This window comes from Engraulis encrasicolus, chromosome 12, assembly GCF_034702125.1.
Source record: "Engraulis encrasicolus isolate BLACKSEA-1 chromosome 12, IST_EnEncr_1.0, whole genome shotgun sequence".
In the NCBI taxonomy this organism is placed as follows: domain Eukaryota; kingdom Metazoa; phylum Chordata; class Actinopteri; order Clupeiformes; family Engraulidae; genus Engraulis; species Engraulis encrasicolus.
This window is the reverse complement of record NC_085868.1, coordinates 12053766-12070059: the sequence shown is the minus strand read 5'-3', so window position 1 is coordinate 12070059 and position 16294 is coordinate 12053766. Positions and strand designations below refer to the sequence as shown.

At 42.3% G+C, this 16294-nt stretch overlaps 1 protein-coding gene across 1 annotated transcript in view; it reads right to left on the bottom strand.

Moving 5' to 3' along the window:
* Positions 1 to 16294, bottom strand: part of cntnap3 (contactin associated protein family member 3) — a 130904-nt gene that overhangs the window by 91794 nt on the left and 22816 nt on the right. The window contains exon 2 of the mRNA XM_063212756.1: positions 11288 to 11398. Within this exon, the coding sequence (XP_063068826.1) occupies positions 11288 to 11398 (111 nt within the window). The remainder of the gene's footprint in view (positions 1 to 11287; positions 11399 to 16294) is intronic.

Below are 16294 nucleotides of genomic sequence, written 5' to 3'. Positions count from 1 at the left end.
GACACAAGCAGTCTATCAGACGGTGAGCTCAACATATTTTTCACTTTGAAACAGGAGGGTTTTTTGACTGATGACATTTTTTTCGCATCAGCAGTCTCACAAAGGCTGCTTACTTTCATACCCAAAAAACACTGCATTCAAAATCCAAGGGCCAGGCATACTGTGCTGGAATGGGACAAATTTGCACTGAAATACCATTGCACAAATTCGGAAACATTTTATGCAGTGCATTTGTTGTGGAATAATGACCCTGCTTTTGACATTTCGAAGTGTGCAAAAGGTTAGTCTTAAAGACCGCTACAGTTAGACGCTGCCATTGACCCTGTGATAGGAGTGACCAAATGCAACGACCTTTCCTCACTACTGACAGGACATAAACAGGCAAGTTTGAGTCAAATTGATGAAAAAAAACAATTGCATACTGTTCAGGGGTGAGTTTCTCAAAAGAGAAGTTGTTAGCCTGTTAGCAACTTCGGTAGTTGCCAATGGGAAAATGCATTGAAAACAACAAAGTAGCTAATGGAGTAAGCAACTTTGGTTTTGAGAAATGCACCCCAGCCTTGCAGGACTGCAACGAACACTCCCCAAAAGAAAAAATGTCTCCATTTATAAATAGTATATGAACCAGGAGGATCCCACGAGGGCTACATTCATGGATGATAATAAAAGGCTAATCTCCCAGTTACGATAAATCTAGTCTCTGAAGTTCACTTCCTGTCGTGTAAACATTGTGCTCTTCTTTCCACTTTCCTTTCACTGCATAGAAAACATGAACATAATCTAAAGCTACATATTTTTTTACATTTCCTCTGAAGGGATAGTCTCAATGCCTTTTTTTTTTTACTCTCGACATGGAGTCTCAATGCTTTTCAGGACAAAAATGTTGCCTCATGTCTCAACCCTCCTCTTGGCAACAGGAGAGGCTGGGAGGTTACTGCAATGACAGGTCAGTGGGGATGTGCCAGCAGGGCAGAGATTCAGTATCAGTGTCATCAAATTAGATATTCAAGCCAGACAGTTAGCCGTCCAACAGTGTGATGTGCAATGCAATGCAATTGCAGCAAAACTGAATACGTTTTTTTGAAAAACCAAATGGAGTGTGTCCCAAAATTGAAATGTGGATAATTTCGGGACTGTTACATCTGGAAAATTTCCAACTGGTACCGGTATCACCAGAGAGACTGGATAATACTCCTAGAATCTCTGGTATCACCGTTGCTTTGTAGTGAGTGGTGCACATTCCCTTGACAGGCCTAGAAAGGGTTTTTTTTGGCAAGAGATAAGTGGGAAAATAATCTATACTGGTGGGGAATGGGTGTTTGGGTTATCAACTCCATCTTCACTGACGGCAAGCTAAATATACAACGCCATGAGCGCAGCTCTTCCTGCACCCCCTCCCATTCCATTCTCCTCCTCAGATGGGCCCTCTACACTTTTGACAGCATTAGGTAGGCTATTCAAAGAAGCAAATTCATTTAGTCACTGTTTTGAGGATGGACTTGATTGCCATTCAAGCCTAGATTTGGCTAATTGATTGCTAGCATATCAGAGATAAACAATTTACGCTGTTGAAGCAGCTCCATTGTTAGCTTAAATTATACTAATGTTCCTTTCACAGAAATAACACATTTAGAGTGTCGTCCCCGGTACTCGTCAAGCATTATTGATAGATGAGCTCAGAGCTTCAAAAGCAGCATTGAAGCATAAACACCCTCTTGTTGTTGATTAGATAAAACTGTCCAAACACTTTGTTCATTCATTGAGTCAGGGCTATGCAAGGGTGGTGGTGTTTCTTTCTTTAACGCATACTGCGGCTGAAACCACACAATAAAAGCAAAATGAACATCTTCTATTGCATATCCACCAGTGTTGCCAGATGGAAATTGTTGAACTATCGTACCAAAACCTTGTACACAAACCAAATGTTTTTTTAAGGCATTATGGAATGACTGACTTAATCCAAAGCACTCTCCTCCGAGTCAAGGTTGACGTTATATTAAAAACCCTTCATTTCACATTGGGGTGTATGCTCTGACGAAGGCCAGACGGCTGAAACCGGTCGGCGTTTTTATATTGGTACACCCCAATGTGAAATAAAGGGTTTTAAATATAACCTTGACTCAGAGAAGAGTGCTTTGGATTAAGTCAGTACAGAGGACAAAATTATGGTACAAATATTATTTTTGGGCACCAATCTGCTCTCTACAAGGAAATATAGTAGGTAATGGGCTAAAACCGTAAAGGAAAAGCAATTGTGGCCTTCATGCTTTGTTACAACTTAATTGAACCAGGCAACTAAATGAAATTCGCAATTTATGTTTAAAAGGAGAAATAACTCAATTAACTATTTTGGAGTGACAATGGTATAGACAAATGACCTCTCTGGCACATAACAGTCTTTCTCGTAAGTTCAAATGGCCAGTTCTCTGTATAGTGAGACTTGAAATGTCTCAAAAAAGAGGAAGAAAAGGAGTCCACAGGATATGCTTTGCCAAGTCCCCTTTAAAAAGAATATGAAATAGGTAGAGTGTGCATTCCCTCTGAACTAGACCAGAAGCTGTGCTGCATTCGTCTACCAGTCTGGCCTTTTCAAATCCTTTCTTTGAATGTCAGTGTTAGACTTGCCATTATATGAAAAAGCCCTTAATAGTTTCAGGGTACACCTTAGAAACCTTTCTGCTTTACTTGCTGGAGAAGATAGTTATGAAGAATAAAAAAACAGCTCACATACTGGTGAAATTAGCTATGGCCTTGGTGTTTGCACTAGTGTGTGTTATGATTTAATTACCATGTTCAATCAATCACCTAACCTACTGAACTAGACCAGAAGCAGAGCTGCATTCTTTGGCTAGTCTGACCTTTTAAAATATTTTCTTTGAATGTCAGTCTTAAACATGCTGTTACATGAAAAAGCCCTTCAATAGTTTGAGGGTACACCTTAGAAAGATAGGGAAGAAGTTTCTTTGTGGCATATTTACGCTCAACAAAGTCAATACAAAAAATCTAGCTCTCATGCTGGTATGGCCTTGGAATTTACGTTAGTTATGACTTACGTAATTAGCCATAACCATGTTCGATCAATCACATTGCATCTAACCCCAAGATGTGAAATGCCAACCTCTTTTCCTGAGGGCAAAAGATGAGACAGGAAAAAAACAACGTGGGGAAATAAAAGGCGTGCTTTATCTCTGATCAGTCTGACAGCGGAACAAAACAGTCTGCACATGTGTTTTGGCTCAGAGACCAGTGTTCCTGTGAAGGACCAGATGCTTGTCTAATGAACTACGCATTTGCTCATCAATAATTTACAGTTTTTCCACCTGGTTGCAATTGAGAAGACACTGTATAAATACAGCCATCCAATGAAATCAACATCTTGTTAAGGCAAAGGTGGCATGCTGTATGTGCTTGGGCATATGGAAGCATTGCGTTTAGATGATAATTAAGCCAACGGAACACAGCAAGCCTTATTTTACAGTGCGTGACTGCTCTGGGTGACACTAATAGAGAGTCTACACATTTATGAGCTGTAATGAGCAAACGATTGGGAGATGGGAGATAAATGTAACCGTTTCCTTTCTGAGCCAAAAGATCAGATCAGATTTGCTTAGTAAAGGCAAACATATATGAACCCCAAAAAAAGATCTTCTATTCTGTTAGTGTCATGACTGCTCTGTTGTAAAAGTATTATTTGCACGCTGAATATTGTTAAAACCTGAAGAGAGACCTGACTTCAGGCAAAACAATCTTTTGATAGCGGTTAAAGAATGGATTTGTGTGACCCACAACCTATCCCCTTTCTCTCTTTTTGTGTTTCAATGGGGTATTGTTTCATTTTTTTAAGTTCACAAGCTAATTGCAAGTAAGTAAACCTATACTTGCAGAATGCATTGATTATTATTTGTAAAGAGCAGCAACTTGACTATGAATCTGAATTAAATTACTTGACAGACTCTGGATGTTGATCGTTCACAGGTTCTCTGATAATAAAGAGGAGCATATACTCAATTTCTTCAATATTTTAATTGATACCATATTCTGAATCTCAACTGCATAGACCTAATAACAGGGAAGGCCAATGCTGTTATTGCTGTTTTACAGAAGTAAGGAGAGTGAACATCTTGACACAGAAACATACAGTAAAGTCATTTTTCATGCACTAGAGTGGGAGTGTATGGCTGGTTATAAATGACTTCTTACTACTTCATGGTAGTAGCACCACCTATTACCATACATTACAAAGTTTGAAATTGGACCAGTGCTGGCTGGGCCGCCCCCACACACACAAGAGTCTGGAGTTTAGTCAGCTACTCCATTTACTAACAGAGCAGATGGCCAATTCCATCTGCACCATGGAGGCAATAAATTATAGGTATCCCACCACACACAACCATGTTTTTTTGTGTTTATGTGTGAGGCTGCGGCAGCCCAGAGCTCGTTTGAGGTGCTTGGTACATTTTTGAAAAAAAAGAGCCTTAATTCTCCTGCAGATGGCTTTGGTTGATCTGTCATCCATGATGACTTTTATGTTTTCACTCTTTGACGCATCTGAAAACGCATCTGACATTTGCTCGGAGATGGAGACTGTTAGAGGTGTTCAAGTGTCTTCTTTTGTTCTACGATTCAGAATTAACTCCGATAATGGTGCCAGGCTCAGGTGATAATACAGTAGCTTAGTACTTTGTTGAGCCACAGATGTTGCAGCTTTAAAACTTCGAACGGCTAGTCCTGTCACACATCAAAGCCACCCTACCCCCCACCCTGGACCCCTACCAGTTCGCATACCGAGCCAAGCGATCCACGGAGGATGCAATCTGCTCTGCCCTCCATCCAGCCCTCACCCACTTGGACAATAAAGACTCATATGTGAGAATGCTGTTCATTGACTTCAGTTCAGCATTCAATACCATAATACCACAACAACTCATCAGAAAACTGGACAAACTAGGTTTCAGCACCTCCCTCTGCAACTGGCTGCTGGACTTCCTGATGCAGAGACCACAAGCAGTACGGGTAGGGAATAACACCTCAAGCACCCTGACCCTGAGCACGGGGGCTCCGCAAGGTTGTGTTCTCAGCCCCCTGCTGTTCACGCTGCTGACACATGACTGCACAACGACCCACAGCACTAACCATCTAGTGAAGTTTGCGGATGATACAACACTGGTGGGCCTCATCACTAAGGGCGATGAGACCCACTACAGAGAAGAAGTAGACCTGCTGGCCAGATGGTGCAAAGACAACAACCTCCTGCTGAATGTCAACAAGACCAAGGAGATTGTCGTCAACTTTCAGAGGGTCCAAAAACAACTGCCACCACTGACCATCGACGGTGATGCTGTGGAGAGAGTGAGCAGCACCAAGTTCCTTGGAGTGCACATCAGCGACGACCTCTCTTGGACCACCAACACTACATCACTGGCGAAGAAGGCCCATCAGCGTCTCTACTTCTTGCGCAAACTAAAGAAGGCAAGTGCTACACCCTCCATCATGACAACATTCTACAGAGGAATCATAGAGAGCGTTGTGTCCAGCTGCATCACAGTGTGGGGAGGAAGCTGCACGGAGAAAAACAGGAAGACACTCCAGCGTGTTGTGAACACAGCGAAGAAGATCATTGGAGTACCACTCCCCTCCCTGCAGGACATTTACACCGCACGCCTCACCCGGAAAGCACTGATGATCATCAAAGACACAAGCCACCCTGCACACAAACTGTTCAGCCTCCTGCCCTCTGGAAAGAGGTACAGGCGCCTCCGTTCCCGTACCACCAGGCTTGCAAGCAGCACGATGCATCAAGCAATCAAGATACTGAACACTCAACCCACTCTCCCTTCACTGTCAGCCTCTAGCCAGCCAGGCCACTGACAACGCTCCCCCCCTCATCCCCACCACCATATCTGCGACTGAACATTCCACCTGCACTACTACATCTGTGACTGAACTTTCAACCTGCACTAACTCAAAACATACACATGCACACATACATACACACACACACACACACATACACACACATACACACAAGCACACCGCACTTTGTGCACTAAACCCAAACATACACACACTGACACACAACCCATACTCACACACACACACACACACACACACACACACACACACACACACACACACACACACACACACACACACACACACACACACACACACACACACACACACATACACAGGTACACAAACACACACACAGACGCACACCGCACTTTCTACCTGCACTAAACACACACACACACACACACACACACACACACACAAAACACATACAAACACACACACACACACATACTGCTGCTGGTGTATTTAATAAACCTTTTTTTAATTATTTATTTTCTTCAAATGCTACTATTACTATGTCAGAACGCTATAAAGGACTTTTAGAAAAAGCACAACAAAATACCTCCTCTAATGTATGTTCTCTACAAGTCTTCTGTTGTCCAGTCTTGCACTTTAAATGTCTGTATGAGCAATGTCTACGTCCATACTGTCTTATGTCCATGTATGAGTACTGTCTATGTCTATACTGTCTATGTCCTTACCTAGATTAGTCTATGTCTGCATGGGAGAGCAAGAAACGCAATTTCAAATTCTTTGTATGACCAGTGCATGTAAAGAAATTGACAATAAACTTGACTTGACTTGACTTGACTTGACTAAAATCATGCAATAGCGCCCCAAGAGAGCTCCACATATTAATCAAGACTGAAGCAACAAAAGAACCTGTACTGTCTTGTTGCTGTACATTGAACAATATTGTTCATTAATCAAGCGAGATTAGTACTTATTATGTATATGTGTGTGTTAATCACACCATGTATTAGGCTGATGGTTTGTTGGCCACTTGTAATGGCTCTTTTATCGTGGCACTAATGTCAATATTCAACCTATTGCCTAATAAAATTGATATACCATTGCATTATCTGTATTTTATTAGTGCAATTAAGCTTTACAACAAGGTTGTGTTAAAAAAAAGGCAGTTAGCGCTCTCTGGCTTGACAAAGAATACAAATTGTCTCACTTGGCCGCAAATCCACTTAACTGCAACTGGGTTCAAATTAACGTCCAATAATAAATGACCTTCCATTGGCCTTGGCGCTGCCCATGACGCTGCATGCCAATTATGTGAAAAAATGCTGTGTCGCAGTATCCTTTAGCAGCCATTAGTGCATGATCTGCACCACATCTTTTTTTCTCAAAACACAATGTAGCGGCAAAGCTCCTTGGGCAAGATGCCACTCTATACAGATGGCAGGACAATACCAGGTCACTCTTTTTTCTTTCCAGGTGTTGACACTTCTATGCAAATTAGAGCCAGCCCCAAGCTGAGCTTGGTATTTCTAAGGGGGTCCTGAGGTATGTGCACACAAAAAAACTCCATTACCATAAATTCTTAATACCGTCTCAAATTGGAACACTCTCCTGCTTAGAGGCCTACAGAGGTCTTCATAGCTCAAGCGCCTAAAAAAACTTAAAAAAAATAAAAAATATCTGTTGTGCTCAGCACAACAGTGCTACACCCATGTATAATTAATACACAAGCAAGCACATACTGTAGGCATCTCCATCCCTTGTATGGTAAAGCCTCCTTGAAGGCACCTTGTTCTCACTCAACAAAACAACAGCTTCCTGCCCCCAGTGTAATGGTGGCATTCTGCAATGTTGAGTTTCCCAATATGGTGTTACGTTTAGAAAACTGAGAAAACTGTGACTGAACATCTGGGTGAGATACACTATTCCACTTAAAACAGTTAACATCAACATGATTAGGGTTATTTACTAATAGTTTGGCTAGTTTTCATTAGAGTACTTTGCTATAAATCTGCAGAGACCTATACAGCTGTCGCGGCTTGTCGCCGAACCACGTCATAGAAAGTTGAAAGGATTTCAACTTCAAACTGTCGCGCTCGTTGTGCAAATCGCTCTAGTCTCCAGAATCGGTTTGTCGCGCGACTCAATACAAAGTCAATTACTTCCGTCAATCGCCTCGCTGTTGTCGTGGTATGTATATTTCTGCGTTAAGGGTGAATCCCATTACACCCCTTAGCGCTACGCCAATCCCCTTTGCCTCCGTTTTGCACATCCACGTGTAGGCGTAGTGCCATCCCGATTCACGTTCACCATCCCCTCCGCGCGGAGATTTTCAGACACCTCACTCCATGGACGGAGGGCTTCGACAGATTTCCCTGAATGCATTGCGATTGCATTTAAAAATGGGCGGCAAACCGCTGCATCCACAACAGCACACGAGATTAATTATCTTCGCCACAATTGTCGGTTTTAAAGTGGTAATAATTATTCCATTGTACTAAGTTTAACATTGTCCTAATGTGTGATGGACCTTTTCTCCGTGAAACGCACATGAAAAAAATCGCTATTAACGTCAACCTAATGCATGGAATTAGTGACAGCTGTGAGTGTCATTCCGTAATTGTTGAAGGGGCATCCCAATCCATAGGGGTTGCGTTTCAAGCCCTACACCTTGCGGCTTTGTTTGAAAGCACGAGGGGGCAAGAGGAAGGCAAAGGGGTAGGGGTGGAGATTAGTAATGGGAAAGGCCCTAAAGAGTCTCTTGAGGGACAGAGAGACAAATGCAGTGATATCTCTGTATTTCCCATCTTCTGTACACCAGACACTAAAGAAATAAATATTATTTTCTTCTATATCTTCCCATCTACTGGAGAAGCAAAGAAAAATAGTATTTCTTTTCCATAATTACCATCTAGTTTTGGTGTACAGCCAACTATACTGTATAATGGCCATACGTAGATTGTCAAGTCACAACAACAACAACAATCTCCACCACCACCATCACCATCCTCATCATCAGAATTTCTATGTGTAGAAATTGTGTTTACGGTTATTTTTTTCTATTACAGAAAGGCCTTTCCATATAGTGGTATACATTTCATTTGGCTTCATTGTGCAACAGTTCCTGCAAGCCACATGGTCAATGGAGGAACCCAATCAGTCCACTCAGTGATGTCAAAGAGGTGTTGACAGGCACTGTGATGACAAGCGAGCCAAACAGCCAAGCAGCCAGCCCATCCAACCAGTCCAAACTGCTCAGTAGCACGACATACGTAAAGGAAGACAAACAATGGCCCTGTGTCTCCCTGCCCTGCTGCCAAGTCCGGGGGTTTCTGCATGTGTGCGGTCCAGATAAACTCAATCTGACTCTATGTGTTCTCTAGTTGTCTATCAAAACCCAGTGATTAGGAAAGAAAGCCTCACCATGCCAAGCCAGTTAGCAGGGGGGTGTGCGCCACACAACTGGATTTAGCTAACTCTACTGTCTGCTTTTTCCTGCTTTTGTTGGTAGTGTTTTCCCCTGCTGTCAAGAAAGAGTGTCTTTATAAAGAGATTTCAGGAAGCTTATTCCTGCCTTCTGTACATTTTGGACACTAGACCTAAATACTTACTGCATAGTTCACACAGTGATGTCTTTCCAGTAAGCTAAAGATACACAACACATAAGCCAAGGTGCGGCCCAGTGGTGGGCTATGCTCGTTTCCTTCTGTCATTTTCACTCTATGGGGGAGTGGTATAGCACAGGCCCAGGTCCAGACAGAGCTGTGTTGGGCTGCATGCAGTCATCTCTAAGACAGCCAACTAATAAGCCGACTCCCCTGCTGCTCACCTCCTAACACTATTTATACTAACGCCATTCAATTTAAATCACATCCCTCGGGCCTGACCTAACAATCACTTACAACGTGTAGAGCGCCTACCCGGTCATAAATCCTCTGTCAGCTCATCTTCGACCTGAATCCTCACCTGAAATGTATAATGTACGCATGCAGAACAAGTGGTGAGGGATTTGATGCGGCGGGACATACAGCACAGTATACGCAAAAAATAGACCACCAGAACAATCATACTGGTCCAACTTTCCATTTTAAAAAACCTTTTCATTTCCACAAGATTGTTCTGCAGTGAGTCTTGCATGCCTGTCGCTGTCACACTATCTTTGCAGCCTTTCGGTTCCCTTGTTCCTGGGTGATATACAACATGGCCACTGACTGGCAGCAGCAGCAGCCACCCAAATGAAAATGCAACAGAATCAGATCTTTAATTAAAACTGCATAATGGAGAGACATGACAGCTTTAAGCTGCTGATGCACTCCGACTGACATGACGTGCAATCCCCGGCAATGGTGACGAATACCTTCCCCTGGCCTTGAACGATGACACCATATCACGACAAAAACACCATGCCGGGTGCAACTTTGCATTGAATCATTTCAGGCCTACAAGCAATCACAAAACACCAGATGTTGTAGAGAATGTAAACTCTTTTGAAAACCCTTACAGTTAGGAGAATTCCTTCAGACTACATTCAGAGCAGGATCTGATAAAGCCCAGAGAATACTAGATGCGCCTTCTGCAGCCATGCATTTTCTGCTCAGATGTACCACGGCGGCTGAATGATATCCGCCTCCTTTCAGAGTTCTATCATCGCTGAAGGTCAAATGCATGAATCATAAATAGCACCACAAGCTTCACATAAGTAGCTCTCAGTTGTGTATTGGAATGTTTGAGGGGGTCAAGCAACAGTCATTTATTCCTTTTGTTCCTGAATAATGAGAGGAATTGCAAAGGTAATTTCATGACACACAGACTCTTTCAAGCCCACCCAATAACCTCAACCTAATTTGAATTAGCAATAGTTATTCACAGAGTCAATTGTGGAGCTATAGTGCCATCGTGCTGCAATTAAGCTTTTCCATTGATCCAGCACTGGCTCCAAAAGAATGGGCCAGGGCCAAATCTCTTTGCAAAAACTGATGATTTCTAGAGGCAAAGCACATTGGAGCACAGACGAGCACAGTGGTACATTTGACTAAAATGTCCATACCATAAACCTGGAGACCTGGGGCCTCATGTACAATGATTCCTACTGAATCTTTGCGTAGATACATTTGCACCTAAAATTTCAAATTTATCAGTCCATGCATAAACACGTTTTCATGGTTATTCATGTGATGTGTCTGATTTCACATGAAATTTAGTACACATGTACTTTTTCATGTCAAGTCAGTATTAGTACATATGAACATTTGTGTGACTTATTTATGGAGCTTTTTTGTGCGTACATGAGATCCCTGGCTTTGAATCTGACCTTGAAGTGCTCAACTTTGAAATTCAACCTTTATCGCGCTTCTCATCTTGTCTTGTTCCATGCCTTATTCCACTCTGCTATCAGATTAAAGACAAATGGCAACACCCGAATAAATAAATGAATTAGATTTAAGAAAAAATATACACTGACCGTCTCTGCGATTGAGTTTGGCAAAGCCTGGGCCATGGCTACTGGACAGCTGAGAGGAGCTCTTGAAGGCCGAGGGAGGGAGGTGAGACACCAGTGATCCATCACAGCTCTCTGTACACAAACGGCAAAAGAGGGGAAAAAAACAAATTAGCGAACCAAGGACACTTGACGAAGGACACTGAGTGGTGAATCAAATTAACAACGTGTGGGCAGTAGTGCTAACTTTGAGAGCGAGGGAGAGAGAGAGACAGAGACAGAGAGAGAGAGAGAGAGAGAGAGAGCGCGAGAGAGAGAGAGAGAGATGTGCAGTGAGTGACAGGATGTGTTATCAGTGCAAACCTATGCGGAAATGAGGCTGCAAAACGTTAATTTTAATTGTAGATTTAGGGTGAGTATACCGCATGATCAGATAAACATGTGACTCCATGCCAAGTGAAGCTGTCACTGATGCACTGCCAGGGAGATGAGCCTGAGGGTTACTTAAAAGCTGGGCAAAGTGGGTGGAATTTATGCCACTACGTATCAGCCAGACATGAGACATGCCCACTTAAAATTAAGTTCAACAAGCTTTCCAAAAACAGTTACTTCTGTTGAAAGGGGTGATTGGCACTCTGCTAAAAAAAAAGCTTTGTGGATACAGCCAAGTCATACTGCAAATCACAATGAACTGCCAAAGTGCTAAGCACCCATCTTCTCTCACATCCCCGAGTGTTCACGGCTCTCCTGGCATGGTTTGCCTTCAGGTTACGCTGGACTGCTGCCCACAGGGCTTGAGATGAGAGGGTTTAAACCTGTCTGGTGCCTATGAACATTTCGCAGTGCTCAACAGTCGAGGTAACGTGAATATTTACATCATAGATGTAGCCAGGGCTTTAAATTAACTTTTTCCACCACCAGCCAATTTGACTGTTAGATATTTTTTCTTATCAGCCAAACAGAAGTTCAACTAGCCATTTCTTTTATCTCGCCGAAATAAACTATGCGTTATGTTTTTTATTATTTTATTCCACTATTTCCACAACACACATAAAGAATATACATACTATAGGCCTATATGCTATATAAACTTTACAACATTTTTTTACTTCTGTTTAATTTGTATTACTCAATCCATTGCATTAGTTTTTCTTTCATTTCCACTGAAAACAGTGAATCACATCACATATGCCAGACCTTTAACATAGCACTAACAAAAAACACATACAGGCATCACCACAGACCCTCACATCCCCACACGCCCTCACTCACACAAACAGCCGTGGAGAGGAGAAGAGAGGAAGGAGAAGAGAGGAAAGGAGAGAACACAAACACACAGCTGCGCGCGCGCACACACACACGTTGTTCAATAAAGTGTAGCCTGTGATGTCATGTGTTTATGTACAGTAGGAGACACCTTCATTTCCTCCAGGACCTCAGATCATACGGTGGGCAACAAAATGACAAGTAGCGATTACACCATGTCACGGAAATGTTCGCTTTCTTTGTTACTTCCATAGCGTCGGTAGTTTTTTTTCACGTAGGCTACTTGCACGTCCATGCAAGGTCAGCAACTAGGCCTACATGCAATTGGGCCAGGACTATGAAAATGTCAGACGACTTCTGACTGACAGCTACGCTCAAACTGACAGGCACAGCTCTCCACATCTGTCCTGATCTTATTCGCTCCACCACTCCATTTTAACGTCGCTGTTAGGCTACTGTATTAGCCTACTCGCATTCACCGACACAGAACCTTGCCGTAACCACCACGACATTCTTTATCATCCATACAAAACCTACACAACTAAACAAAAGTAGATCTAACCCGCGCTAGTCATATTATTGAAACTGGCTTCAGTGCTGCGCGAGCCGCTTTCAAAATCTGCTCTTCAAACAAGCAGTGGCCTTGGTGCGCGCTGTGAAGCAGGCAGCCAATATGCGAACAGCTACGTTCCTGTGATTACATGACTAACGAATGGCTGTAACCTACATCATGACGGAAGTGTCCATGGGTAATGTAGGAATTAGGAACCTTGCCATCGTTGGGCTCATTATAGAAGCAGCGGTTTAGGCGTTCATGTATTCCAGTCTGGCGCTACCAGCCAAATTGGCGCGTAGATCATTTTCTCTAGTAGCCAAAATGAAATTTCACGCGCAATTGACGGGTTGGCGGGTGTTAATTTAGAGCCCTGGATGTAGCCATTGTAGACCATGAGGTTATTGACCATTGGCTCTATTTTTTTATTTGTAATGTTTTGTTTGTCCCTGTAAATCCTGTAGCTGTAACTATTAACAGTTTGTGGAGGGTGGATTGGGAGAATCTGCCCAGTAAATTGTTCAGTGTTGATTCAAGACAGTTGATTTTTAACACTCATCATGGTGTGGGGCCTACTCTGTAAGCATTGAAAGTGTTGAATCAACCATACAAAAAAGTGCTGTGTTCGTGTGTAAATGTGTGGTGTTGGCCAGGCCGGTGGGGAGGCTCCAGCCTCTTGTATGAATCTATTACGGGGTGTTTTCATGGGGCTCAAGTGCATCTGCTGCCTGATGTTCAGCTTCTTCAGACCCGTTGGAGTAATTAACCTGGCCAGCAATCAAGCTAGCAAACACCAACACTCGTTTCATGTTTTTTTCTGGGGAAGAAAACTGCAGATGGGAAAAATATTTTAACTGGACAGTACACAATTGCTGTGAAACAGATTAGCCTGAAATTGCTCACACAGAAGGAGAAAACTTTTTCCCTTTAATGAAGGGCACCGTTGAGGATTATTCACCAAATTCACTAATGTTTTACACTGCAGAGGACTCACTAACAATAAGGCCAGGGACATGCTAGATGTGTAAGAAGGTAGAGAATGCGTGCACCAGTGGCACAGGTGCTGGACAAAAATAAAGTACCGGAAGTAAATGATAGAAGTCTGCAAAACTGTTAATGCTCCCAGTAATTTATTTGCACATGCTAGATGTGTGCCTTAAATTACACATGCAACCACGTGCTTAGGATGCAAACGATAAATCGATTAATCGACTTTAACCGATCAATGCATTAATCGATTAAAAACATTAATCGCAATTAATCGACAATTCAACTGACAAGAGACCCAGGTGAAATGGGCATATGAAGAGTGTGTGTGAAGAGGGGTGTGAATACTGGGAATATTTAAATCACCTTCGGGTTAAAGAATTGAAATAGAATTAATTTAAATGTGGTATTTTATCTCATTTTTTAATTAAAATGTTTAGATTTAGTATTTTTTTCCGAGAAACATTGAGATTACGGGGGGAAAACGCCGCTTATCAATTAATTGTAAAGCGATCGATTAGACTAATGATTAATGAATTAATCGATAATTTGCATCCCTACCACGTGCACATGTATCATCTCGGGGGCAGATAGCCAGTGGGACTCTCTTTAACGTTTTTCCACCTCTGACTCTACCGAGACCTCAACATTGAAGTTCGGAAGATCGCCCCCCCTCGCAGTTTGGTGAATATTGCAGTGCACCGTACGCACATACCTTGTGTCAAGTGGTCTCCCACGTGCAAAACTGACCTAAAATACACGACCACGTAAAGGCCTCGTGTTCATGCAGAAAATGTGCTCACGGACGTGTATCCAGAAGCTAGCATGTCCCAGGCTTTACTCAGCCATGAACTATTAATTAGGTGCTGTTTCCACGTAGCAGGATATTTTTTTAGCAGGGTATTTCTTTCTCCTGTTGAGGTGTAAAATTAAATCCTCCATTGTAACAAATGCGTTTCAGCCCCCTAAACAGGATATTTTTTTCTCCTCCTTTTTATACCTGGGTTTTAAATATCTGCTACGTGGAAATGAAAGGCCAAAACCAATGCACAAACCAATGCAACAAGGAGAAAAAAATATCCACATATAAAAATATCCAGCTACGTGGAAACAGCCACTTAGTCATCACTGAAAATCACAACAATGTAAAAGGAAAGGAAAAAGTTCTTACTCCTTCAACTACGCGTCACTAAGAAAGATATTAAAAAAATTTCACCTGGATGACTTTGGGGAAGTTTTGTTTGTTTATGCAGCAAGGTAGAACATACTTTTGAGCATAATTAGTTGAAAATGTATCCAGTAGGACCTAAAAGATTAGGCGTTGTCCTCAAAATAACAAATTATACGAATTCACAGGAGTCTTCCTCAGCACAAAACCGTAATTTAATTTGATTGGAAGCAGAAGGTACAAATTGATGTGGGTGTTTCATTGACATGTGAGTGTTAAAAATCAGTTTTATAAGCCATGTGTTCTCTCTCTATCAAACTCTCTCTCTCTCTCTCTCTCTCTCTCTCTCTCTCTCTCTCTCTCTCTCTCTCTCTCTCTCTCTCTCTCTCTCTCTCTCTCTCTCTCTCTCTCTCTCTCTCTCTCTCTCTCTCTCTCTCTCTCTCTCTCTCTCTCTAGCTATATGTCACACTGTTCTATTCATCTGGAGGTTGATTAAACTTTGTAGTGTGTATCTCATTTCTTTGGTGGGCTTTAGTGACATTTCCAATTTATATAATTGGCTACAAAGGATCCAAAAGCAGTTTTATGTCATTAATTCGTGAAGATACACAAACTGCATGACAATGATGCCTAAAGGACCATCATCACTCTATGGCAGGGGTGGGGAACCTATTATATATCTTGAGGGCCATTTACGACCCTTGAGGTCGTCTTATGTGGCCCCCAATGTAATTCTGATGTTCTGCAGTTTCACATGAAATATGACATGCTTTATGAAGGCATCTTACAAATCACATTTGCAATTGCAATATAATTCCTTTATATTTTCAGCGGACCTCTTGAAGGTGGGATCTGTTGTAAAGGTGGCCGCCTTCAACATAGACCTAAAGTGCAGGGGGAAATCCTGGATTGTGTTCATAGTACGGCCCTTGGAGGACTTTATAAAATTTGAAGCAGCCCTCGAATGAAAATGGTTCCCCACTCCTGCTCTGCTCTATGGAGACTAGACACATGCAGTAGCCTGATAAACCAGACTAAATGTGGATGTCTAATTTAG